The 25,077-nt window shown below is 46.0% G+C and overlaps 1 protein-coding gene across 2 annotated transcripts in view; it reads right to left on the minus strand.

Annotated features, from left to right (window-relative positions):
• The window catches only part of Adcy9 (adenylate cyclase 9), a 116,876-nt gene that overhangs the window by 19,508 nt on the left and 72,291 nt on the right, over positions 1-25,077 (minus strand). The window contains exons 3-6 of one of the 2 annotated variants that reach the window (XM_075941825.1): positions 18,167-18,357; positions 8,797-8,901; positions 7,604-7,821; positions 1,464-1,566 (exon numbers count right to left, since the gene is read on the minus strand). In XM_075941825.1, the coding sequence (XP_075797940.1) occupies positions 1,464-1,566; positions 7,604-7,821; positions 8,797-8,901; positions 18,167-18,357 (617 nt within the window). Of the gene's footprint in view, positions 1-1,463; positions 1,567-7,603; positions 7,822-8,739; positions 8,902-18,166; positions 18,358-25,077 lie in introns of both variants that reach the window. The other variant, XM_075941824.1, reaches the window with a different exon arrangement.

A 25,077-nucleotide genomic window follows, 5' to 3' on the forward strand; every position in this document is an offset into this window, starting at 1 on the left:
AGGTCTGTCTTAGGATGAAGAGAGAATGTGGAGACAGGGGCTGCAAAGAACACAGCACACTGCTGATGGGGCTTTGCATTCAGCCTTGGCAGCAGGGGTCAGGGATGTGGGAGGGAGAGGCCTGTGACCACCTCTCAGCTTAGAACAAGTTCCTTTCAGGTCAAACTGGCTCAGATACACCCCAGGAACTGCGCAAGACGGGGAAATGTCAGGACTTGGCCTTGGGGAATGAGAGCCCTGGTCAGCCAGTGTCAAGCCTGACCTCACTGAGCGAAGTGGCATAGGCTCTGCAGATGGCCTCGGCCTGGCTCTAACTTCTGAGGCTCCCTAAAAAGACCCAAGATCTTGGAGGCGAGGCTGCCACAGTGCCTCCTGTGCAGAGGCTCGGATTTGCCACTGCTCTCTCTGGAATCTAGTTATCATTCCGGGGTCTGAGGAGCCAGGGCTTGGGCAGAGAAGACTCAGGTCAGCCATTCTCACCTAAATACCAAGGTCTCCCAACTTTTCCAACTCTCGGTCTAGAATGCTAAGGCTCAATACTTTTGCTTTAGGCAAATACCTGCAGGATTTGTGTTTGGAATGTTGGATGACACTCACTGTCCAGTGGGGGACGGACAAGGCAACAATTCTAACCACACAAAGCAAAGACTAGTCATATCCTGTACATCATGGGTTGGACATAATCAAGATGAAGATTTGCCCAATAAGTAAGTGGAAGCTGAACGAAACCCCTCTTGGTCCTGGGGTCCAGTGATGGTGCCCTTTTGGCTCTGGGACACTCAAGTCAGGCCAAGGGAAAGAGAGCTCCAGTCAGCTCCAGGTTCCTCCACTCATTCCCTCCGAGCATGCCTGCCGAGTATATCTGGTGTGTGGGTTGTGCTGGGATTTAGATAGCACGGAAACAGAGCTCAATTAGGTCCAGAAATCATGGGGTTCCAACAATGGGATGCACATGAAGAAGAAAGAGGGCGCAGGGAAATAAGAGCCAGCTGGTGTCAAGGATGGCTTCTTGGGGAAAATGATGTGTAGGCTGAGAGGAAAGTTAACCCTTTAACTCAAGGGCACTAAGATGGTGTAAATATGAAGCCATATTCTGGATAGAGGTACAGATCTCCTGATTTTTTTGGTCCTATTTCAGAGGGTTGGAAGTGACAGCACTATGGGGAGAGAAGTGTCACCAAAAACCTAGAACAGGTGTGACCAGGCATCCTTCCAGGGCAGGGGGCACCCATTAGAAGACCAGAAACACCAGCTATGGAGGAAACAGTCTAGTGAGGTGTGGCATGGCTTTAAGACAAAGGAGCATAAAGAGCCTTGGTTTTCTCTCTGGCAAAGATAAATTCACATACAGTTCCAAAACAGGGCTTCCTGGTTGTGGGAAATCAACACCGGGCTTCATTTTCCTGTCACTTGGTAAAGCACAGATGAACAGTTTCCCATGTGAGGTCCCAGGAAGAACGTACCTCTTCCTGGTAACTGGTTCTGTAGGATCGCTCCAACTCCGGATCCAGGAAGTTCAGGCTGAACTGATTGATGGGTGGCTTGAAGAAATAATCTTTCATCAGGCTGGAAGACACAACCAATGCACCCCGTCAACCAGCAGAATCAGTCTCAGATGCCTCTCCCTGAGCACATCACCAAAGCTACCTCTGAAAGCCACTGCGAGACGGGTGCTGTTTCCATCAGCAGACCTTTAGGAAAGCGCTTTGGGTCTCTAGACACAACCAGACGCTGCTTCCCTCCGTTAGGGATGACAATTCACCACCATCACCACACTCTATTAGACCCTGCTTCAGAACACAGTCCACATATGCAGGACTGCAGGACAGAGAAGGTGACATCTTCTCGGACAGCCAGCAGATCTGGCAGATCTTGTCACTGACAGGCCTTCCACTGATTCGGAGGCATCAAATGAAGGCAGTTCCAAAAGCTTCCCGTCATCCAGAATATTGACAGTACTTACACCTCAAATCTAACAGGTTGTTACTACCAGTTGGTGTTTACAGCTGGAGTAATTGTGGGGCTATCGTCAGATACTCAGAGTGCAGGTGAGACCTGAAAAGTGATCGTGCTCAATGATTTTAATAGCTGAGAAATCAAACCTGATTTGTGTGACTCATTTATTCTTTTGTGGACTGTTAGCATATTGTAATGTCCTTGTTATGATCTGGAGAATTACTATCAATTTAAGGGAACACTAGTGTGATTTCAGAAGGTAATATGAATATGGGTATACTCTCTCTCCCATATCCAGTAGCCACCAGCCTGCCATCATGTAAAACAGGAGGAGAGCCTCAGATGTGGTGTACAGTGGTGCACTCCCTCCTTTTCTTGCTGCAGGCTAGATCCTTTTCTGTGAAGAATATGCAATAACGAATCTTCTCAGACTCAAGAGAGGGATGTCTGTCCCTGCACGCTTCTCTTCCGGCCTTTACAATAACAGAGGAAAAATGACACGGCAGCTGCAAAAGGCTTTTGGTGCCTACACTTCAGCATTCGCGTGGCAGAATCAACACTGTTGACGCTGTTTGGCTGTTCTGAAACTATTGGGAGTTCCTGCTTCTGGGTCTCACAGAAAATATAGAAACAACTGCTAGGAAGCACAAGAGAGTAGTCAGGACAGCTGGCAGGAGAGGGGCATGGCTGGAGAAAGGGAAGGAAGCCAGGTACACTTCTCACCTTTAACCTTCATTTGGTTTTTCCTAGAGACAGACATGAGTTAGTACCACTGGCTAACCCTCTGATGGAAAAACCTGTAATCCCAGCACTCGGAAGGCCAAGGCAGGAAGACCAAGAGTTTAAGGACACACAGACTATAAATAAGACTGGGGCAGGGGCAGGGAGAAGAGAAAGGAGGAGAGGAAAGGAAGGGGAAGGGGAGGAAAGAGACTGTCCCCTTAAGTACTGGGATCTTGGGTTTGCATCAGCATGCCTGGCTCTAGAATCCAGTCTTAATGGCTTTAAAAGCTAGAAAATAGGGACTGGGGAGATAGCTCGGCTGTTAAGGGTACTCACGGTTCTTCTAGGGGACCCAGGTTCAGCTGCCAGCACCCATATGGTGGCTCACAATCATCCACAACCCCCACGTCGGAGGATCTGATGTCCCCTTTCACCTCCACACATGAAGTACAATGACACATACATGCAGGCAAAACGTTCAAGCAAATAAGATAAATATTAAAAAAATTAAGTTAACCCCAAAATTAGACAATATAGTTTGGGATGACTACAGATAAAGAATGAGGTTATAAATTCCAGAAAGTAAGAGGCAGGAAAGAGGAAGCCCAGATCCTGCATAAAAATTGTTTTCTTATCTAATTCTGACTCCTGGAATTGCATCTTAATTGCACATGAGAGCTAGACTCCAAGCAGCCCAGTTAGAACATTTGAGTTCAGCTAAGTGAACTGTTTACTGAGACAGAAACTTAGTGTTCTTCAAAGAGATACAATGGAATTCAGATTTTCTAAGGGTCACACACAATGTCAGCACAATCCAATGTTACTAGGCTTGCAAAGAATGGGAAAACACAATCCCACATAAAAGAAGTGCAATCACTGTAGATGAACTCAAGACTAGAGAGAGTCTGGGGTAAGAGGGCAGGGACTGCTAATTCATGCAGTGGAACACATGTAACAGCGAGAGGAGAGGAACAAGTATACACGGCAAGATGTCCTCATTTAAGATGAAACGATTTAACATTAACTCGAAGTCAACAAATACAGTTTAAGGATGGCGTCCAAGTTTAGCTTCAGTTGTCAACCTGAGATAATTCAGAGTTATCTGGGGGATTTTCCTGGGAGATTTACCAGATCAGACTGGCAAATGGCCTGTGGTCTTTAAGGCTGATTTGTGTGGGAGGGCCCAGCCCACCGTGGACAGTGCCACCCCTGGGCAGGTGGTCTTGGGCTGTATTAAAAATATGAGCCAGGGAGAGAGCCAGGGAGCAGCATTCTTCTAGGGCTTCTGTTTCAGGTGCCTGCCATGATTTCCTGCCCTGACTTCCCTCTATGGGCTGTGACCTGGAGGTAGAAGATGAAATAAACCCTTTCTACCACAAGTTGCTTTTGGTCATGGTGTTTATCACCGCATTAGAATGGAAACCAGAACAGGTATGAGTTTGTAACTCCTGGAGTTACAACTAAACTATGGTCTGGGTGTCCAGCCACCACTAAACTCTCAGAGTACCCCTGGAGAGTCTAATGCTCTTTGCTCAATAATTGGCAGAACAGCAGAAAAGAAGTGAACAAACAGATTATCGGAACAATACTGTCAGTCATCTGGACCTAACTGATGCTTATAGATGATTCTGAAAAATAGTTAAGGATTGACGACACCCAGAATATATATATGTGTGTATATGTATATATAATATATACATATGTATATATATATTTCAAGTGTACATATCTTCACCACAACAAGCCATATATGAGAACATAAAACAAGTCTCAATTTATATGAAATAACTGAAATCACACAGAGCATGTTCTTAGACAACAGCATTAAATAAGTATTAATGAAATATCCAAAACCCATTCAGCATGAAAAGAAGCCAATGCACCTTGGAGAAAAGGGTCATTCCTGAGATAGAGCGGGGAAGGTAGGAAGCAAGCTTGGACCTTCCTGTTGTATTAAAGAGATCACGTCAGACAAACGACGGTCCAAGTCGAAAGGACCTGCTCACCAGTTTGAAGGGTGTTGCTGGCCAGAGTCAAGCTTTGGAGTGTAGTAAGCACAAGGTTGGGGCATAGCAGGAGTGCATGAGTTCAGGGTAACGATGGTGGATAGAGGAGGACCGGGAGGGGACCTCCTGACAGTGGCTGCTGAACACCCACGGCAGCACTCTGCAAATGGAGCCCACCACTTAACTACCACAGCAAAGACGGCTTCAGGCAAGACTCATCAACAGATGCTGACCTAAGGAAGTTTGACAAGAAGTGGGCTAATTATAAGACCTTCCTTGATTGCCTACAGTCCTAATGAGAAAATAATAACAACAGTTTGGAGAGACTGGAAATACCTCACCCAGTCAAGATGCCTATCACATATTAAGGACCAGCGGGCATCATGTCCTCTGGATGTGACATGGGGAGAAGGGTATGATGAACACCACTCTCATTAGCCTAGCCAGAGAAGCAGAACATGAATCTGATAGGAAAAGTCACAAAATCCAACATCCAAGTCTTTCTGTAGAAGAGTTGGTCTGAAAGTTTTTCCAATGTTAGTATCAGAACAGACTAAGCAAGACAGCCAAAGGGCTATCTCCGATTTTAAAAGATTCCAGAGGATTGACCAGATGCAACATAGGAGCCTGGATGAGATCCTGGGCCAGAGGGAGAAAGTGCCACCAAAGACGTGACGGATCATTTGACAATCTGCAATATGGACTTAAGGCTAGAAAGAATATCCCTAAGCAACATCCTTATTTTTAGAAATTGCCATACGAAGGGGTAATGACCACACTGTACCCAACATACTTACCAACTGGTTCAAAAAATACAAAAAGAGAAAGGGAAGGGAAGGGAAGGGAAGGGAAGGGAAGGGAAGAGAAGGGAAGGGAAGGGAGGGAAGGGAAGGGAACAGAGGGAGGGGGAGAAAAATGAATGATAAGATAAATACAGACTGGGTGTGGTGGCACCCATGTTTGCTGAAGCAGAGAATCTCTACAAGAACAAGGCCATTTTGATCTACATAGTAAGTTCCAGGCTAACCAGGACCACACAGTGAGACCCAGAGTCAACCACTGCTCCCCCAAAAGTTGGGGGAGAGTAAATAAGAACACAGTGCAATGATAAAAACACCACAAAACCCATTTCTTCATATGACTCAAAACAATTAATAAAACAATGGGCCGGTGAGATGGCTCCGCAGGTAAGGGATTTGCCACCAAGCCTGACAACCTGCATCTGGCCCTTGACCTGGCCTCCAACATGCATTATAATCACATGCAGGGGGATGCGCACTAAAGAAATACAATAATAATAAAGAAAGAATAAAGAAAATTAAAAAATGCCAAAAGATGGTAGATCAGGCAGAGTATATTGTGAATTTCACGTTTCAAATTACCTCAGAATAAAAATAAAGTAATATAATTACAACAGAGGACAAACATATGGACTGAGACAACTCAGAGAAAGAGCACAACTGCAGACTGCCTCATCGCAGGCCGCACAACTGCAGACTCTGCCTCATCGCAGGCCGCACAACTGCAGACTCTGCCTCATCGGCACAACTGCAGACTCTGCCTCATCGGCACAACTGCAGGCTCTGCCTCATCGCAGGCCGCACAACTGCAGGCTCTGCCTCATCGGCACAACTGCAGACTCTGCCTCATCGCAGGCCACACAACTGCAGACTCTGCCTCATCACAGGCCGCCCAACTGCAGACTCTGCCTCATCACAGGCCGCCCAACTGCAGACTCTGCCTCATCGCAGGCCGCACAACTGCAGACTGCCTCATCGCAGGCCGCCCAACTGCAGACTCTGCCTCATCGCAGGCCGCCCAACTGCAGACTCTGCCTCATCGCAGGCCGCCCAACTGCAGACTCTGCCTCATCGCAGGCCGCCCAACTGCAGACTCTGCCTCATCGCAGGCCGCACAACTGCAGACTCTGCCTCATCGCAGGCCGCACAACTGCAGACTATGCCTCATCACAGGCCGCACAACTGCAGACTCTGCCTCATCGCAGGCCGCACAACTGCAGACTCTGCCTCATCGCAGGCCGCACAACTGCAGACTCTGCCTCATCGCAGGCCGCACAACTGCAGACTCTGCCTCATCGCAGGCCGCACAACTGCAGACTATGCCTCATCACAGGCCGCACAACTGCAGACTCTGCCTCATCGCAGGCCGCACAACTGCAGACTCTGCCTCATCGGCACAACTGCAAACTCTGCCTCATCGCAGGCCGCACAACTGCAGACTCTGCCTCATCGCAGGCCGCACAACTGCAGACTCTGCCTCATCGGCACAACTGCAGACTCTGCCTCATCGCAGGCCACACAACTGCAGACTCTGCCTCATCGGCACAACTGCAGACTCTGCCTCATCGCAGGCCGCACAACTGCAGACTCTGCCTCATCGGCACAACTGCAGACTCTGCCTCATCGGCACAACTGCAGGCTCTGCCTCATCGCAGGCCGCACAACTGCAGACTCTGCCTCATCACAGCCTGCACAACTGCAGACTCTGCCACCATCACAGGCCACACAACTGCAGACTGCCACTATCACAGGCCGCACAACTGCAGACTGCCACCATCGCAGGCCGCACAACTGCAGACTCTACCTCATCACAGCCTGCACAACTGCAGACTCTGCCTCATTGCAGGCCGCACAACTGCAGATTCTGCCACATCTCGGGCTGCACAACTGCAGACTCTGCCTCATCGCAGGCCGCACAACTGCAGACTCTGCCTCATCGCAGGCCACACAACTGCAGATTCTGCCACCATCACAGGCCGCACAACTGCAGACTCTGCCTCATCACAGCCTGCACAACTGCAGACTCTGCCTCATTGCAGGCCGCACGACTGCAGATTCTGCCTCATCTAGGGCTGCACAACTGCAGACTCTGCCACATTGCTGGCTATGGGGTCTTACCTGTCTTCTTTGATGACATCCACAAAATGGGCATCAGTTTTCTCACGGATGTTCTTGAACCTCAGCGGGAGGAGGGCTGACTGGTCCAAGCTCACACCTGCCCACCGTCCCTTCTCCTGCAGGATCTCACACAGGGAGGTCTGGCTGTTGGTAAGCTTCTCCTCTGCAGGAGGGCTCAGGAGTCCGTTCTGGGTTTTGGAATTGGGTCCTCCGGAAGCCTGCCTCAGGACAAAGAGGGAGGAGCAGAGGAGTGAAGTAGTGGCCGGGAGCATACACTCTTCTCACCCAGCCCGCAGCATGCTGGAGCCTCCAGACGGAGGACTGGGAATCTGTTTCCACCCAACATTCCACTTCTCCCCTTACCCTGCTTTGCCTGAGGCCCTGCTTTGGGATAGGACATGTCTGGGTGTTTGGCAGCCAAAAGAAAAAAGAGGTCTTAGAATATCCATGAGGTGAAAAAGACCAGCGTAACACAGAAAACAGCTACAGGGAAGGTTCTGGGAAAGGAATACCCAGGCTTCTGGATGAAGAATGAACAGGACTTAGTTTGGGGAACCTCTGGCTATGAGAAACATCCCATCTGAGTCCCTTGCTGATACAGGCAGAGGGAGAATGACAGAGAGGGGGTCCCAGGAGCAGTTTCCAGAGTCTCCTGCAGCTCTTTGTTCAGGCTTTCCTCTGCTTTCACTCCAGGCCTGCCCTGGCCTCAAAGCTTTGGCTCCAGGCTGTTAGCTCTGCCTCAGGAGCCTCCTTCTAGGGTACATCTCTTACCTGGAGGAGCCGCTTTGTCCCTTGCGCACCTCTGCATTCTACCAAATAGAAAGCCCAGCCCATAGCCCTGTAACCCAAGCCTCTTGAACTGGTTGCCCCTGAAGAATCAGATCCAGTTCTACTTTACATGGACTGGCTCTGACTGGCCAATCTTTTTGTTGCTTTATTTTTCTTCAATGCTGGGGATCAAATCTAGGGCCCTGCACATGCAAAATACATGCTCTACCTTCACTACTGAGCTAGACTTCAGCCCCTCTGTCATTTTAGTTACTGGTCTATTCAAACCACGCCTAGAAGGCATGGTGCACTATTACCTAAGAGAAGCTATTCTGAGAACTAAGAAGTTGACGAGAAGGGAATGTCACCTTAGGTGGATGCGCCAGGAGAGGTACTGACAGGAACAACAGCCATGAGCTTGTTACCTTGGTGCCGGCCTTAGGCTCGTCTTGACAGCCATTTTGCACAGTTCCTCCTTCTGCACCAGCTTCAGATTTAGGAGCAAATGTGATTCCACAAGAAGGGCAAGTCTGAGAGAAAACACACAGCATAGGAATATACTTGCAAAATACTTCCCTGATACATGATTCAAACATTCCAAGGTTGCTGTTACAACCTGTATTCACACAGAGATGATGGAATCAAGGGGAAGGCTCATTGAACCACACAGGTTCAGGAAGACCTAGGAACAAACTGGCAGCACAAACTGAAAACAAGCCCTACACACAAACTCAGGGCAGCACAGCCAAAAGGAAATACAAATGCCCATGGGCTTTGATGGATCAACCACCTGTGCTCATTCATACATGGGGACGTCACTCAGCCATAATAAATCAAAACCCCAACACCTGCTTCCACACACACAAACCCCTGACACACTGCTTTTCTTAAAATTAGATTCATAATTTAAAATTAAACAATTTCATGTTTGTATATAGTACATTCTGATTACTCTCAGCCTCATTCTTTTTATCTCCCTCCACTCCTGTCAGTTCCCCTCCTTCCTACGAATCTCTTTCCCATGTTCCCATCTTCTCGCTTTGTGTTGTGACCCACTAGATAAAACACAGGGCATAGGAATGTATGTGCGACCCTGGGTTTGGAATTCTCCACTAGAACCTGGTGGGTTTATCACTGGACAGACAATGATTTGCCCTCTTCCAGAATCTGTCAGTAAGCCACTAAGTTCAGCACAGAGGGATAGAGCCCCATGAGCCCCACCCCATCCATTACTGATGCTGACAAAGCCAATACTGCGCTTGTCCTGTGCCAGGAACAGAGCTGCAGTGTCTGTGTCCCTCCTGCGGCCCAGAAATTCCAAGTTTTAGGAAACTGCTGACCAAGTACAGGCAGAGAAGGAGGAAGTCTGTCGTTCTCATATTCAGGAGCTCAGTTGCTCACTAAGACCACCTTACCTCAGGACCCTCATGTGTAAGATGTAAAAGCCTTTCTTGGAGAGACGTTTTAAGGAGTACAGGAGTTCCCGGAACTCGCTTTGTCCTGAACAGAGTTACTTCTACTGTTAAGGTGACACAGAAGCCTAGGGATGGCAATGGCTAGTTGTCAATGAGAATGATTTCTTCTCAGTGAGAACTAGTAAACACTATGATTAATTATGGAAGACTAGATATTATTGGGAAATTAAAAATACATAACACTTCATAATCTAAGAGCAAGAGCAGGACCCAAGTAAGGGTTTACAGATCACTGCTGCACAAATTAAAGCATAAAGATCCTAAGGAGTTAAGTAGTTTGGGAATCTGATGTAATGCAGACTGAACATCCATATTCAACTGAAAGATGGAAATATGCATGCCAAAGTAGCTATCATTTATTAATTAGCATATCTGAACAAATACATTAACTCACAGGTAAAGTCTGCTTATATTCTTTAATTTCAACTTTGTGTGCGTGTATGCTGGGTTGGGGCGTATACAGGAGTCAGAGGGTAGGTTCACGGAGCTGGTTTTATCCTTCTATTTTTAAGTGGGTTCTGGGGATCACATTCAGACTGCGTGGCAAGCAAGCGCTTTCTCAGGGAGCCATCCCGACGGTGCTGTGCTTACGCTCCAAAACTCATGTCCGCAAGACTGAATGCTCCCTTGTTAAACTGATTCAATGATTTGTTTGAGAAGGTATCTCAGGTTAGTGTGGTTTTTTTTTTTTTTTTGGAGGGGAATAGAGTAAAGACAGGGTTTCTATATAGCCCTGGCTGTCCTGAAACTCACTCTGTAGACCAAGATAAACTCGAACTCAGAAATCCACCTGCCGCTGCCTCCACAGTGCTGAGATTAAAGGCGTGCACCACCACCACCCTGCTACAACAAAATGATTTTCAGACATCTTGTACTGACTGGATTAAAGTTCAAGCATTTGCTAATGGACAGTGTTAAGAGTGCAGGACTTGCCATGCATCCCCCAGAACCCATTTTTAAAAACAGTCAGGTACAGCTGTGAGCACCTGTAATCCCAGAACTGACAAAGTAGCCACAGGAAGATCCCTGGTCCTTCCTGGTTAGCTACCTGAGATGAATTAGGGAGCGCCAGGTTCAGTGAGACTGAAGGAGATACCTGTCACTGACCTCTAGCCTACACACACGCACACACAATCATCCAATGTCCAGCACAAAGTGACCCTCTGAGCCTCCAACTGGGGATGAGAACCTGTACTGGTTGCAGTGATTGGCTTGCTCCTCCAGGGGGCACACTGAACATTTTATAACCAGTAGTTGACTAAGGAAGGAAAGGGCACAGCTTTGTAAGGACAGGCTGGCCTTATGGTTTAAAAGGCACTAACTTGAGTCAAACCCCTAGGTTCCAAAGATCTGGAAAACGGGAGGGTGAAACAGCAAATAGCTATTATTTCTCCAACAACTTTTAAACATTAAGACTGGAGAAGAGCCTTTTAGTTCAGGGGTTAAAGTCATTGACCCTGACACAGTGGTCCTGCTTCTACCACACAATAGGTGGAAAACCTCTTTAAGCCTTCTTTTACAAAGTGGAGTTTTGTCTACCTAAAGTATATTACTATAAGTGCAAACAGAGGAGGTATGTGTAAAGTATGTCAGAGTATTTCAAGAACAGATTATTATTATTATTTTAAAGTCATGATCTCAGAGCTGCAGAGATGGCTCAGTAGCTAAGGGCTCACGCTACTCAATTATGAGGATCACAGTTCAGACCCCAACACCAATGTCAGGAGGCTCTCAAAGACCTGAAGCTCCAGCTCCACAGGATCTGACACCCTCTTCTGGCCTCCATGGGATGCCCCCACACACACACTTAAAGTAAGTATTTTTTTTTAATACATTGTCTCACTATATAGCCCTGGGTGTTCTCAAATTCATCACACAGCTTAGTTCAGGTTGTCTCTGAGGTTGTAATCACCCTGCTCCCACAACCTGGGTGTTGGGGATTATAGGCACGTGACATCACACACAGCTTCAGAGCAGTTTCATTCTGTCTGCAGCTCTACTCTGGAGGTACTGACTTCACTAACCCTCTGGGTCATTTCTGCCATGGATAAAAGGCTGAACAAGTGGGAACACAGCAGTCATGGGAGATGCTGTCTCAGGACATTCTCAGCAGGGTGGTACCAGGGGGGCCTAGACCTGGAGCAGATCATTGCATTGAACTCTGAAAATGGGACTCTGCTAGTCTCGTTCTTTCTCAGCTTCTTTCTTTTGGGGGAGATTTTCTTGATTAAAAGTTTAGAACAAAAGCCAAGAGGAGTGGTGCACGCCTTTAACCCCAGCATTCAGGAGGTAGAAACAGGTAGATCTCTGTGAGTTCGAGGCCAGCCTGGTCTACACAGTGAGTTCCAGGACAGGCTCCAAAGCTACAGAGAAACCCTGTCTTAGAAAAAAAAACCTCAAATTTTCAGAAAAACCCACCCTTCCTGGGAAAGACGCTCTCCTGTCTCAAGACCCCATTCAGTCTGGAGGACCCTCTGTAGCACGAGGCATCTACTACGTACAACGGTGTAGGCTTCGTCTCTTTCTCTACACCCCACAGCCATTTTCCTGTGACTGTTCCCCCAGCCTAATTTCAATCTGAATTAAAACATCTTAAAACCCAGTTTTTGCTGAGCACTGAGACAACTGTGAAACTTTCCCCACTCTCCCCTGCAGCTGCTAGCATCTCCATTATTGCCAAGAACCTCCCACCAACCCAGAAGAGAGCCTTCCCTATACACTTTGGGAGGCACAGCTAACTGTGGAGCAAGACTGGCAGACATGTTAGAAAAACTTCACTAATTTATACCCAGATCCCAGCACCCATACTGAAAAAGCTAAGAGTGGTCAGAAGCCTGTAATCCTGGTGTTAGAGCTGGGGCAGAGAGCAGAGGATCACTGGGGATTACTGGACAGACAGCCCGGCCAAAAACCATTGTGCTTCAGGTACAAAAAGATAAAAGCCTTCCGAAGACAGACAGTTAGTTTGTGGACACTGGGGTTGACTCAAGAGCTCCTGAACCCTGATCACTGTGGGGTTTTCCTGTGACAAGGAAGGCCTTCAAAAAATCCCAGAACTTTGATCTGCTAGATAGACCCTGATCACCTGAAATGACCCAAGCTGCTGTAACAGCCATCCAGGCTCTTCTGAGCGTTCTACCCTCACATATACAGTAGAGGGAGTGCTACAATCCCCTAAACAGCACACCTACAGGCCAAGGAGTTTGCTGAGAGTCCTTGGAAACTCACCTTTCCCCTCCCCCTTGGTGGACATGGGCTCTGAAAGGAGAATCATAACTACCCTTCTAACACACATGGGCACATTTCCAACTGATTCTGACATGCTTCAGTGCACATACCCTAATTCCAGTCAGAATGCATGGCACAGAGTTATTAAAGAAGGGTTGCTGTTTTTTGTTTGCTTTTAATTAAGGCGATTTCCCATTGCAAGATAAATCATTTTGAAGTCAATGCCTGTCCCTTTCCATAAATGCCACAGGAGGAAATGGGGAAGCCTCTTCGGAGGACGAAACATCAGCGAGGTCCTGGATTTACCTGTTTAGTCTACGGCTTACTAACTAGTTAGCAGAGTGTTCTGATACTAGAAGAAGCATCTTCTCCCATGACACTTGTGTTGGACATTGTTGGCTGGAGTAAGGATGACTCTATGACAGCAAACATCACTGAATTCTAAGTTCTTTGTGTCTCACTTTTTTTCCTCTTCAGAAACACCCATGAAACAGGGACAAAAAGTTCCATTTTACACAAGAGGAAACAAGGCAGAGAAGAGAAGGGGCTCACCTATATATAGTCACACAGTTAGAAAGCCATAGAAGAACTATGAGCCCAAGGGAAAGAAAAAACTTGACCTTAACCACCACACACTGGGTTCTGCGAGTTGAGAAGAAGACACCAGCTAACGATGCCACCTCTGGCCAGGGCTTTGTCACTTAAAAAGATGACGTTTGGGCATTTTCAAACAGAAGATTTCTGCTGAGATACAGATTAAGAGGTAAACAGAAATGAATCCTTAGAAAAAGCACAAAACAGCAACTGCCACAGAAGGAAAAGTTCCACCATCTTGAGAACAGGAGGCAGACAGGAACACTGGAGGCAGAACCGAGAGTAAACAACTCAGAATTCAGACACAGATCTCCAAGCCGCCTTGGCTAGAGCCACAGAACACTGGATTACTGAACTTCTAATGTAATTCCTCAACCCTACAGGCTTTGGGACTGAAAAACAAAGGCTGGTTTTTAAAAAACAGAAAACAATCCAAGTAAAGGACAGATTAGATTCGGCTGAGCATGGAGCACAGACTGTAATCCCAGAAGCACGAGCAGGGCAGAGAGATGAGGAGCTCTGGGCCAGTCTGGGCTGCATGGGACCCTATCTTAAGATAAAAAGAAAGAGAAATAAAAAAACAAAATTGTTACTATGTTGTGGAAATATTCCACGAGAAAAACAAAATGAGGGAAATATTTTGTATTTTGGGAAATTTCACTTACACATAGCCCTGCACATCTGATAACTTTCATTAAACAGTATTATGCATATCTTTCTACTTCAACTAATATTCATAATCTCCTTATTGCATTTTTGTTTATTTATGTTGCATGCATGTTGTGGCATGCCTGTGGGAATCAGGACAACGGTGAGAGTCGTTCTCTTTCCACCATGAGAGTCCTGGGGCCTGAACTCTGCTGTCAGCTTTGGTGATAGGCACCTTTACCTACTGAGTCATCTCAGGGGCTTCAAAATTTCTTTAAAAATATTTTCTGGGGGGCTGGAGAGATGGCTCAGCGGTTAAGAGCATTGCCTGCTCTTCCAAAGGTCCTGAGTTCAATTCCCACCAACCACATGGTGGCTCACAACCATCTGTAATGAGATCTGGTGCTCTCTTCTGGCCTTCACACAGAAAGAATACTGTATATATACATAATAAATAAATTAATTAAAAAATATATATTTTCTGACTTATAGTTGTGAGAAACAGGGTCAAGTGTGCTGCCGCCGCCTTTGTTCTCAGCACTAGAGAGGCTGAGGCAGGAGGATTGTGAGTTTGAGGCTGGTTTGGGTTGTATAGCAAGACTGCCTCCCAAATACCTTTCTGATTGTCAGTTCTTGGAAGAGGTAACAATGGTTGCTAATGTAGTCCTGTGGTTAGAGAAATCCTGTCTGTGTTGTTTGACTCAGAATTTCACAAGTCAACCGGACCAGATTGCCCTGCTTCTCACACCTGTGTTAGTCTAAAGGATACACCGCACAAGGGAACATATTTTGAGAGACATCACCTTAAACTAGGCCTCCTCAGGGTACATGCTCGTAAATCCACAAGGAGTTTGCTTTCCTTGACGTGGTCACTGACAAAGAAAAAGCAGCCTGCTGAGGGGAAGTAAACAGATGTTGCGTAGGATCCCAGTTCAGTGGAAGCTCCTGTTAGGGCAGACACTATCACTAAGGCAACAAGCCAAGGACACCTGTGCAAGGCGCTGACAGGTGTATTGGAGAAACTAGACCAGTTTTACCAAATCTCCTACCTGAGAGGGGATCTTATAGGACTGGCCACCATCTTCACTACCTTGGATGCACACTCGGTGTTCTGTGTAATCACAGCACAATTACCCAGTGCTACTGAATTCTCAGGATGGAAGTCTGTTCACTTCTTGCTGGGGAGATAGGGCTGTAAGGAGGCTTCTGGCAGTAGCTGGTCCATCACGTGGCCTGCCCTTTATCTTTCAGGTACTGTGTACCCCAAATGCGGGATCCAAATGATTCCAATATCCTGGGACAGCTCTAGTCAGACAAATGCTGACCAAGTGTCCAAACTACCCGTCTAGAACCCAGAAATTATACTTCATGAGCTAACTCATCCTTCTCTCTTAAAAGGGAAACAAAGACCTTCTCTTTTCCTCTCTGACAAATGTCTTGGCAGTTCAGTCGACTTGATGGATCCTATATTCCATTTCCAAGAATTCATGTTGTCTGGAAATGTGCGTATGGCAATAGAACATGATAAGTAGTTTCTGCCCTTCAAATCAAAACAAATCTTTACAACTATAAGAAAATGGTCTTTTAATATAAGAGAAATCTGTCTTAAGGCATAGAATCCTAGAGCTGCCAGTGTTTCATGGGGCACTCAGTCATGTGTGCCCAACAAGCAGATGAACACAGGTCATTAATTTTGAATTTTGAGTTCTATTTTCCTGCTTAAATAAGGCTCAGTTGGAGGCCTGGGAAAAACCATTTTTTCCATATGCAAAAAGAACATTTTCAGGAAGCCACATCTTTAAATCCTTCCCTACCTGTGTTAAGTCAGTCTATAAGGTGGGTACCCCAACTACTGATGGTGAAGTACCTGTCCCCATCTCTAAGGTAGGCAGTTCAGGCAAAGTCAGATATGCTGGCTGTCCTGCATATACAGGGGTCCACTGCCATCCTAGGCTGTCACCGAGGCCAGTAGCTCAGTGTTCATCCCTTTCTCCCAGGGGATACTGGGCAACATTGGGGACATTTTAGGATCTGACTGAGGTGTTAGTAGGCAGAGGTCAGAGATGGTGCTGACCATCCGGCTACATGCAGCACAGCCGCATACCAGGATTATTTGGTCCAATCTGTTGAGAAGCTTTATTAAACTCATAAGGCACATGACTACAATGATACACAAGGGCTTTCAATAAACCTGGACACAGCAGCGACCAGAAGTAATCAGGTGATGGGCGCTTAAATACCCCAGCATACTGCCACATTAGAGAGCTAGCTTTATTTTTGCTTTTGGAGTCAGGGCCTTGCTCTCTAGTTCAGGCTGGTTTCAAACTCACAGAAATCCTTCTGCTTCAGCTTCCTGAGTGCTGGAATTATAGACATAAGCCACTATATCCAGCCTATGCAACTCTAAGCTTATGCGCATGCAGCGAGCTCTTACATCTGCTAAAGAATGTAGGTAAAGTCATAGCAGACCACAGCTGTTACCCTATCATCGTACTCTTGTTATCGGAAAGCTCCGAACAGCAAAGAATTCTAGAAGTATCTTGCTCTCTTTTTAAAAATGGAAACAGCAAATATTTAAAAGTGAAAATAAATAGAAGGGGTAAGGAAACACCAGTCAGTAAAACGCCTGCTGTGTAAGCACGGGGACCTGCGTTTGATCCTGGCACCCCGTGAAGAACTGGGTCTGGTGACATGCACTTTTACTCCTCTGCTGAGGAGGCGGGGACTGACCTGTCTGTCAGTCTGGTCTAACTGGTGAGCCCCAGGTACTAGTGAGAAAAGCCTGTTTTTAAAGTGTGGGGGGGGGGGCGCGGACGGTTCTTGGGGATAGCAGCAGAGGTTGATCTCCGGTCTCCATGTGGATGCATGCTCACACCAACAGGCAACAGAAGCATGCATGCAAACACACACATACACAGAGACAGACAGACAGAGAGACAGACAGAATTAATAAGTAAAAGTAAAAACAAAAACAGTAGGGAAATTAAATCCGATGTGATAATGAAAAACAGCTCTCAATGAGAAAAATTTCTTATGCCCAAAGTTGAGTGTGTTAATTCCCCCAGTAGTTTATTATAACATGTCTGCCCAGTAATATGCACTTCTAGACTACCCCCAGGAAATCTCTATTCCAGTAACAAAATACTAGCATCTTCTCAGCAATGCTCTTTTTTTCAGAGGATGGAACTGCACTGCAAGATTCACCCATACCAACACAATCAAAGACAATCCCAGAATTGCCAGGTAGTGGTAGTGCAGACCTTTAATCCCAGCACTTGGGAGGCAGAGGTAGTCAGATCTCTGAGTTCAAGGCCAGCTTGGTTTACAATGCAAGTTCCAGGATAGCCAGAGCTGCACAGAGAAACCCTGACTTTTATTTTGAAAAACAAAAACAAAGAAAAACAACAACAACAAAAGAAAGAGAAGAAGGAAGTAAGGAATAAAAAAAAGATAATCACAAAATTGTGGATTTCAAGAGACAGGAGAGTATTTAAGGTGGTCTCCAAAATAAAATAGATTCCAGCTCTCAGAGCAGATGTGAGGAAATAACCTTTACTGTCATTATCATTATCTTTGAGAGGTCCCCAAAGACACCATAGAGGGGAAAAAAAAACTAAAAAAAGCAAAGTATCTTTATGCGAAGCAGAGGAAATGAGGTGTATAAAATGCTAAAGATGCAAGCATATTAAAATGCACAATGTAACTAACTTTATACTAAACTCTTAAATTATGAAAACTCAATTGAAAGGCATCCTGAGTCATCTGCCATATGGTATTTATTACTTCATGTGTTTTATTGTAGAATTACTACAAAGTCGTAGAAGAGAGAAAGAGAGGAAAAAAAACTAACCTTAAAGTTATCAAAGGTTCTGACAGTCTGGGCCAAGTCACTGACACTCCCTGGCGATGCTGTCCCCTGTCCCCTAGGGCCTGAGGACGCCCGTGAGCCGTCAATGACCTCAAAGCCAGAAAGCAGGGCCTCTGCACAGCTGCAGTGAGACTCCTTGGCTCTCTGGCCCGATATCAGGTATGTCTTCAAACCTATGATGGATAAAAATTACAATCAGCACAGATGGAAAGCACGGTTGGCTGGGATGCAGCTGGGTCTTGCTCTCTGTGGGTGGAGAACACACTCCTAGAAGGTGGAAGGATGGTGACAATGGGGGTACCACAGTTTTCCCAGGCAGACACAGCCTCAGAGACCATTCGCCTCCACGATGCTCCACGCATTTCTCTAACGTTTGCGCTGAAGAATGGCTGACTACATGTTTTACCTCTGGGAACTAAAATAAATGTTAACAGCTCTTCCACGAAGGCATCTTGTGTCTGCTGGCTGAAGGAGACAGAAGAGACTGGGGGCTGGCTCCACAGTCTACTTGGCTTGGCTCGGATCTGTAAATACCCACCCCTGATCTCAACACCCGGCAGGGTCCTGTATCCAGGAAACTGTCCGGCTGTGCTGCAAAGGAAGACAGAGACAGCTTTTCCTGGAGGGGTGCAGCCCCTGCACTAGAGAAAAGGCCGAGCAAGCCATGCTGAGCACCCTGTGACGGCAGCCTGTCTCTGCTGCCGCTGTCTTCAAACATGCCTCTGTGCATGTATCCCTGGGGTTGGCTGTGGCTTGGCTTTGGGAAACCAGTGTTCATTCACCACGTACTTTATCAAGCACTTCCTGTCTACAGTATGTTATCAGGGATGCACCCAAAGAGGGAGCCCAGATGACAGAGGAGCAGGGGTGACAGTGTCACCACCGTGCAGGGTAGGGAGAGATGGGGTGCTCCCGGAGCATGAGAGAGGCCGCCTTGACTGTCCTCTCCAAAACTGGAAGTCCTCTACTATGATGGTATTAAGGGGCAGGGCTACAAGTGGTGGTAAGACTGGGAAGTGCTCCTCCCTCACAGGTGGGTCTGAGGCCCTAGAAAGGCTCTACCTATGTAGTATTGGTAGCTTTTCCTTCAGCCCTGTGAGGACAAGTCTTTCCCTCAGAAGGATACAGTTCTCACCAGATCAAATCAGCACTAAGGCCTTGACCTGAGACAAGCCTTCAGACTGTGAGACATAACTTTCTCTTCTTATAAATGACCCAGTCTGTGGTATTCTGTGATGGCAGCACCATTAGACTAAGGCAGAAAGCCTCCTGAACAGCAGGTCCTCCAAGAGACGTCAGCCCAGGCATCCATCCCCACAGAGTGGGTATTTCTAGAATAGTCTATGGGGATTCCTCCAACGGACTTTGGCAGTGTAATCATCAGGTGGTGCTGAGCTTAATATGGCTGGGACTGTACGTGTGGTGTATGGAGCACGCATGTGTGGGTATGTGATGTTTGTGTGTAGTATCTGTGGTGTGTGTAGTGTGTGTGTGGTGTGTGTGTGATGTGTGTGAGTAGTGTGTGTATGGTATGTGCATGTGTAGTGTGTGTGGTATGTGTTGTGTGGTGTGTATGTAGTGTATGGTATGTAGTATGTGCCTGTGTATGTGTGTCTCTAGAGTACATCAAGGATGCCAAAGGGAAGCAAGAAGAAAGAATAAGGAAGGGGCTGGTGGAAAAGCCAGACACGACGTGAAGGGTGGTAGCGATGCTTCTGTCAGGAGCCAACACAAGGATAGGGTGTGGTGTTTGAAGAGAAGCCCTGAGCATGAGGTTCAGGTTCCATCCCCTTGTTACTAGGGGACTAGTCATCTTGTTTTCTCACTTGTGGGATGAGGCTTAGAAGAAGAGCAGCCCGTGAGACTGGGGTAATTGTCGAGGGTCCACATAGGTCTTTACAGCCGTGCTCAGTACGCAGTTTGCCTGATAACGGCAGCTATTACTACCAACGAGGTGTTTGCTCTGCCCATCCAAACCTGTCTCTAACTCAGCTCTTCCTCAGGGAGCTCAAAATGACCAACTTGTAGAGACAATACTGCTTTTGAACAAAAACTGAACCTATGCAGGCATCTAAAGCAAGGGAGAATGGTAAATAAGTAACTTTTTATGCTTCAACATGGAGAGCTAAATTTAAAGTGAGTCCTGCTGCCCACACTAAAGGAACTCAGCATGAAACAGAAACACAGGTTTAGCTGTCCACAATGAGAAAAGTTAAAGGCTAGGCCTGTGCGTTAATGACTTAGGGGATGATCACACTTATAGACCCTGGCTTCTGATATGACTAGAACAGCTCATCTGGGCTGAAAGGCCCAAATGAGGCAGACAAAGTATTTACTTTGTTAAATGTGCATATACAGGAAAATAATTAGTATTATTTCCTGAAAGCTTTCTTGGAAATTCATTTTTTGCCTCATCAACACTCATATCTTTTATCAGCTTCATTTTACAGGGCTGCAGAGTGGGGAGGGGCTTCCTAATGTGTTCCCACCTAGTGAAAAAAAAGCGTACACAGAGCATCACACGGTTCTCCTCCTCGAATATTTTTATCACTCCCTTCCACACTGGAGATGGTAGCCTGGGCCCAGTATAAACTAGGCAAGTGCTTCACCACTGAGCCATTCCCATGTGTAATACTTAAAATTTATTTATTAGCATACATCAACCACGCACAATGGGTTTCATTATGAACTTGCATACATATATACAGTGTATTTTGGTCATATTCGCCACCATTGGCCTCTCCTGTTCAGCTTCCACTCTTACTGACTCCCTGTATTTTGTGTTGTGTTGTGTTGTGCTGTGTTGTGTTGCATTGGGTTGTATTTTTGGCAGTCCAGCGAGTTTAATTAGAGTTGCTTACAAGAACATGGGTGAGGAGTTAGTCAAAGAAGCATGGGAAACTAACCAGTTCCTACACAAAGAGAAGGAAATCTCTTTCCCTCTCCCAGGAACCATGAACTACACATCCTTGGATAGTGATAGGGGCTTAGAAAACCCTCTCCCATGTTTTTTCCTTTTCAAATTTTAAGACAAGGTCTTAATATGTTGCTTGGACTAGATTCAATCTCATTTTGTAGCCCAGCCTCTGCCTCCTAAGTAGCTAGAATTCTAGACCCAACTTTCCTTGTGTCTTTTCTGTGTGTATATGTGTGGTCTATACACATAGAGGCCAGAAGAGGACACTGGGCATCCTGTTCTATTCTTCATCTATTCTTTTGAGACAAATTCTACCATTGAATCTAAACCTAAGGCAGCAGCAAGCAAGTGCCAACAATCCTGCCTCCACCCACCACAGCACTGGGGTTACAGCCACACATAGCTTTTTAGGTGATTGCTAGGAATCTGAACTCCAATTCCCATGATTTCACAGCAAGCTCTCGCACCCACTGCGTCATCTCTCCACCCCCCCCCCAACTAGTCTTAAGTATAGTCAGTCCTCTTCACTGTAGATTTTTCATCTACAAATTCCACTGTTGAGCAAAACTATTGTTTCAGAAACTGTATTTGCGGAGCTGGAGAAATGGTTCGGTGTATAAAATGCTTCATTAGGACTGGAGTTCAGATGCCCAAAACCCATGAGAAAGTGAGATAGATGCGGCAGTTACCTACAGTTCCAGCTCTAAGGAGGTAGAGCAAGAGAGCTAACTAGTCTAGCTGATTGATGGCTCTGGGTTCAATTGAGAGACGCTGACTCAATAAATAAGTTGGAAGGCTGTGGAAGACACCTAACATCAACTTTAGGCCTTCACATACATGCATGCACAAGCACTCACATATGAGAACACATATACACAGGCACATCACATGTGTATACATAAAGAACAAAAGAAAAACTGTTTCTGTATTGAACATATACAGACATATCTTATTTAGGGTTTCTATTACTGTGAAGAGACACCATTAGCACGGCAGTTCTTAACAGGGAAACATTTAATGGGAGCCGGCTTACAGGTTCAGGGGTTTAGTCCATTCTCGTCATGGCAGGAAGCACGTCAGTGTGCAGGCAGAATGGTGCTGGAGAAGGAGCTGAGAGTTCTATATCTGGACCATCAGGAAGAGAGAGCCACTGGGCCTGGATTGAGCATTTGGACATAAAGCCCACCCCCAGTGACAAGGCCACACCTCCTAGCAGGTACCGCTCCCTTTGGGGCTATGGGGACCATTTCCATTCAAACCACCACATGGCATTTTTCCTTGTCTATTGTTCAGAAAACTCTGTGTATCAAATACTTACATAGCATTTACACTATATCAGGTATAATGAGCAATCTATAGATAAAGTATATAGGACAATGTATGTAGATTATATGAAAATATGACATTTTACATAAGAGACATGAACATATTCATATTTTGGTGTCCACAGGGAATCCTCAAACCAATTGCTCCAGGGTGCCAATGGATGACTGTCTTCAATTCCTTGAGGACAAAGACTCTGTCTTGTACACACTGGTGATGGGTTTTAGGGACCAAGTGTATGAATGGGTGGAACAGTTCAGTTCAGAAAAGAAGCATCTTCTAACCTGTCTTCTTCATCGGGGCTCTTGTTTTGGAATGAGTTCCTCAGTCACCAGGACTCTTAGGGACTTGACGGTCAGTGTACCAAAAAGAAAAGAAAGGCCAGGAAAGAGTGCTTAGGACATGACTGGGGCGGGGGTTAAAAGAACAACATAGCAACTGCCTAGAAGCTGATGTCATCACTGATTTAAAACAATAAACACACGAGAAGCAATTAGCTTGGTCTGGCTCATAAACATCCTAAAATGTTTCTTCCCTTTGTCCTGTTTAAAATGGCCAAAAAAAATGAAAATTATTTATTAAACTAAAATTCAATTGGTCAATAAGGAAAATAAGAATTAAAAGAATTAACCTATCAAATCACCAAGATCTATGAAGATTTAGATGAAACACTTTTAAACTTTCTAATGTTTCTGGTTAAGAGCAAAAGTTTGGGGAAAAATTCATCTTTTAATAATAAAAACGCTCTATATAGGTCAAATTCTTCTACTCCTATGTAAAACTAACTGTGGGAACTAACTTGTGGGCTCAATATTTGACGATAAATCACAGGTTGAATTCAATAGTATGTGTATATGAGTAAGGTTTTATTTGTGAAAAATTTTAAGTCCAAACAATAAAATCAACCTTTTGTCTATATGGTCTAACACCAGGCTTCAGGACCACCACCGACTCTGGCAGATCACACTGAGAATGCCCATAGCAGCCTGCTGGTCCCAGCCCATTCATTCATATGCTCATCCACTTACTCCACAAACTCAGTACAGACGGAGTCCTCACTGAGCCCCATGACCTGGGCTAAGGACTAAAAGGCAGACACTGCTCCACCTACAGAAACTGAGTCAGGAGAAAATATTGGCCTTAGTTCCCTGTCTCTGAAATGGAAATTCTACAGCGTAGGAATGATGCTACATAGGACAGCTGTGGGCATTAGAGGCTGATGAGGAGTAACTCAAGAAAACCAAGGAAGGGCATGAATGACCAGGCCAGCAGTGAAGGGGAGGACAGCGAGAGTAATACAATCCCCAGGAAGAGGGAAGTCATGGGCCCTAGGCGCCTGTTGACTGTATGTTCAGAAGTCATTAAAGGTTTTACAATGAGTCGACCACAGAAGAAAAATAGAGGCCCAGGGTAACTACTATGGAACACTCTGAGACTCCAGGGCTTAAAGAGCCAGACAACGCTGCTAGCTGAGCCTGCTTAGGAGCAATGTGTGAGTAACCGAAACTAGCAACTAATTTACTGGTGTCTGAGAGGACAAGCCTCCCTGTGCCACAGCACAGATATCTGAGCCCGTTTCCGCTCCCAGTGATTTCCAGACACGTGGAAAATAGAGTCCAGAAAGAAAAGAAATTAAAATTGGGGAAGGGGCAGTGAGGCTCAGGGGTAGAATGTTTGCCCCACACGCTCAAGGCTCTGTGTTTCAGACTCAGCACTGTAAATGAATAAGTAAATCTGAGAATATGCAACAGGTAAATAATGGGGAAAACCAAATAAGAGAGTACCTTTAAGAAAGATATAAAGTCAAAGGTTCCTCGGGGGGAAAAAAAGCCAGTTTCAAAAGGCCATGGTTCCATTTCAGTGAAATGTGCCCTAGAGCAGGGAACTGCATAGAGACAAGGAGCCTGGTGTTGGCCAAGGGCCTGAGGTGACGACAGGATGCACAGGAGAGACCGAGGCATCTTACCGATGAGCTATACAAATGTGAAGGAAGAATGGAGGCCCAGGCTGACTGCTGTGGAATACTATGAGCCAGCAGGGCTCTCAGGACCAGCAGTGGCTATGAACCAAGCCTGCTCCGGGGTAACTGCCAGCAGAGAGGTTTCCTTTGTGGAGTGATGAGATCAACTAAAACTACGGTGATGATTACACCACTCGTCAATACACGAAGTCACAGAATTGTAGGCTGTAGAGAAACACTCCTCGACAAATCAAAAATGTTTTAAAACAAAAAGAAATAACACTATGTGAACTCTAACAAGATGTGAGAGCGCTAACATTTCAAGAAGAAATGAAGCCAGGAAGAAATATGCATCCTTGAGGATTCAAGGCGAAGCTGGTAAAAGGAAAAAAGCATTTAAAAAGGGGGTGGAGGGCTTAGAAACAGATAATGAGGTAGAGCTAGGCTGGAGAAACATACAAATAAGAAATACGGCTAAATAACCTTGAAGAACTGAAAATTCTACATGGCAAGAATTCAAAAGTCTGCGAGAGATTAAACTCAACAAAACAAAACTTGACCTTCACGAGAAATCTCTAAGAATCACCAGATTTGCAGCTCTCACTTTTGCAGTGTAGCCAGAAAGGTGGGGCCCACACCCAGCTGGAGTGTTAAGACTGCTGACACAGCTCCTCCGCAGCGTGTGGGCGCCAC

This window comes from Microtus pennsylvanicus, chromosome 11 (genome assembly GCF_037038515.1).
Source record: "Microtus pennsylvanicus isolate mMicPen1 chromosome 11, mMicPen1.hap1, whole genome shotgun sequence".
NCBI classification, from domain to species: Eukaryota; Metazoa; Chordata; class Mammalia; order Rodentia; family Cricetidae; genus Microtus; species Microtus pennsylvanicus.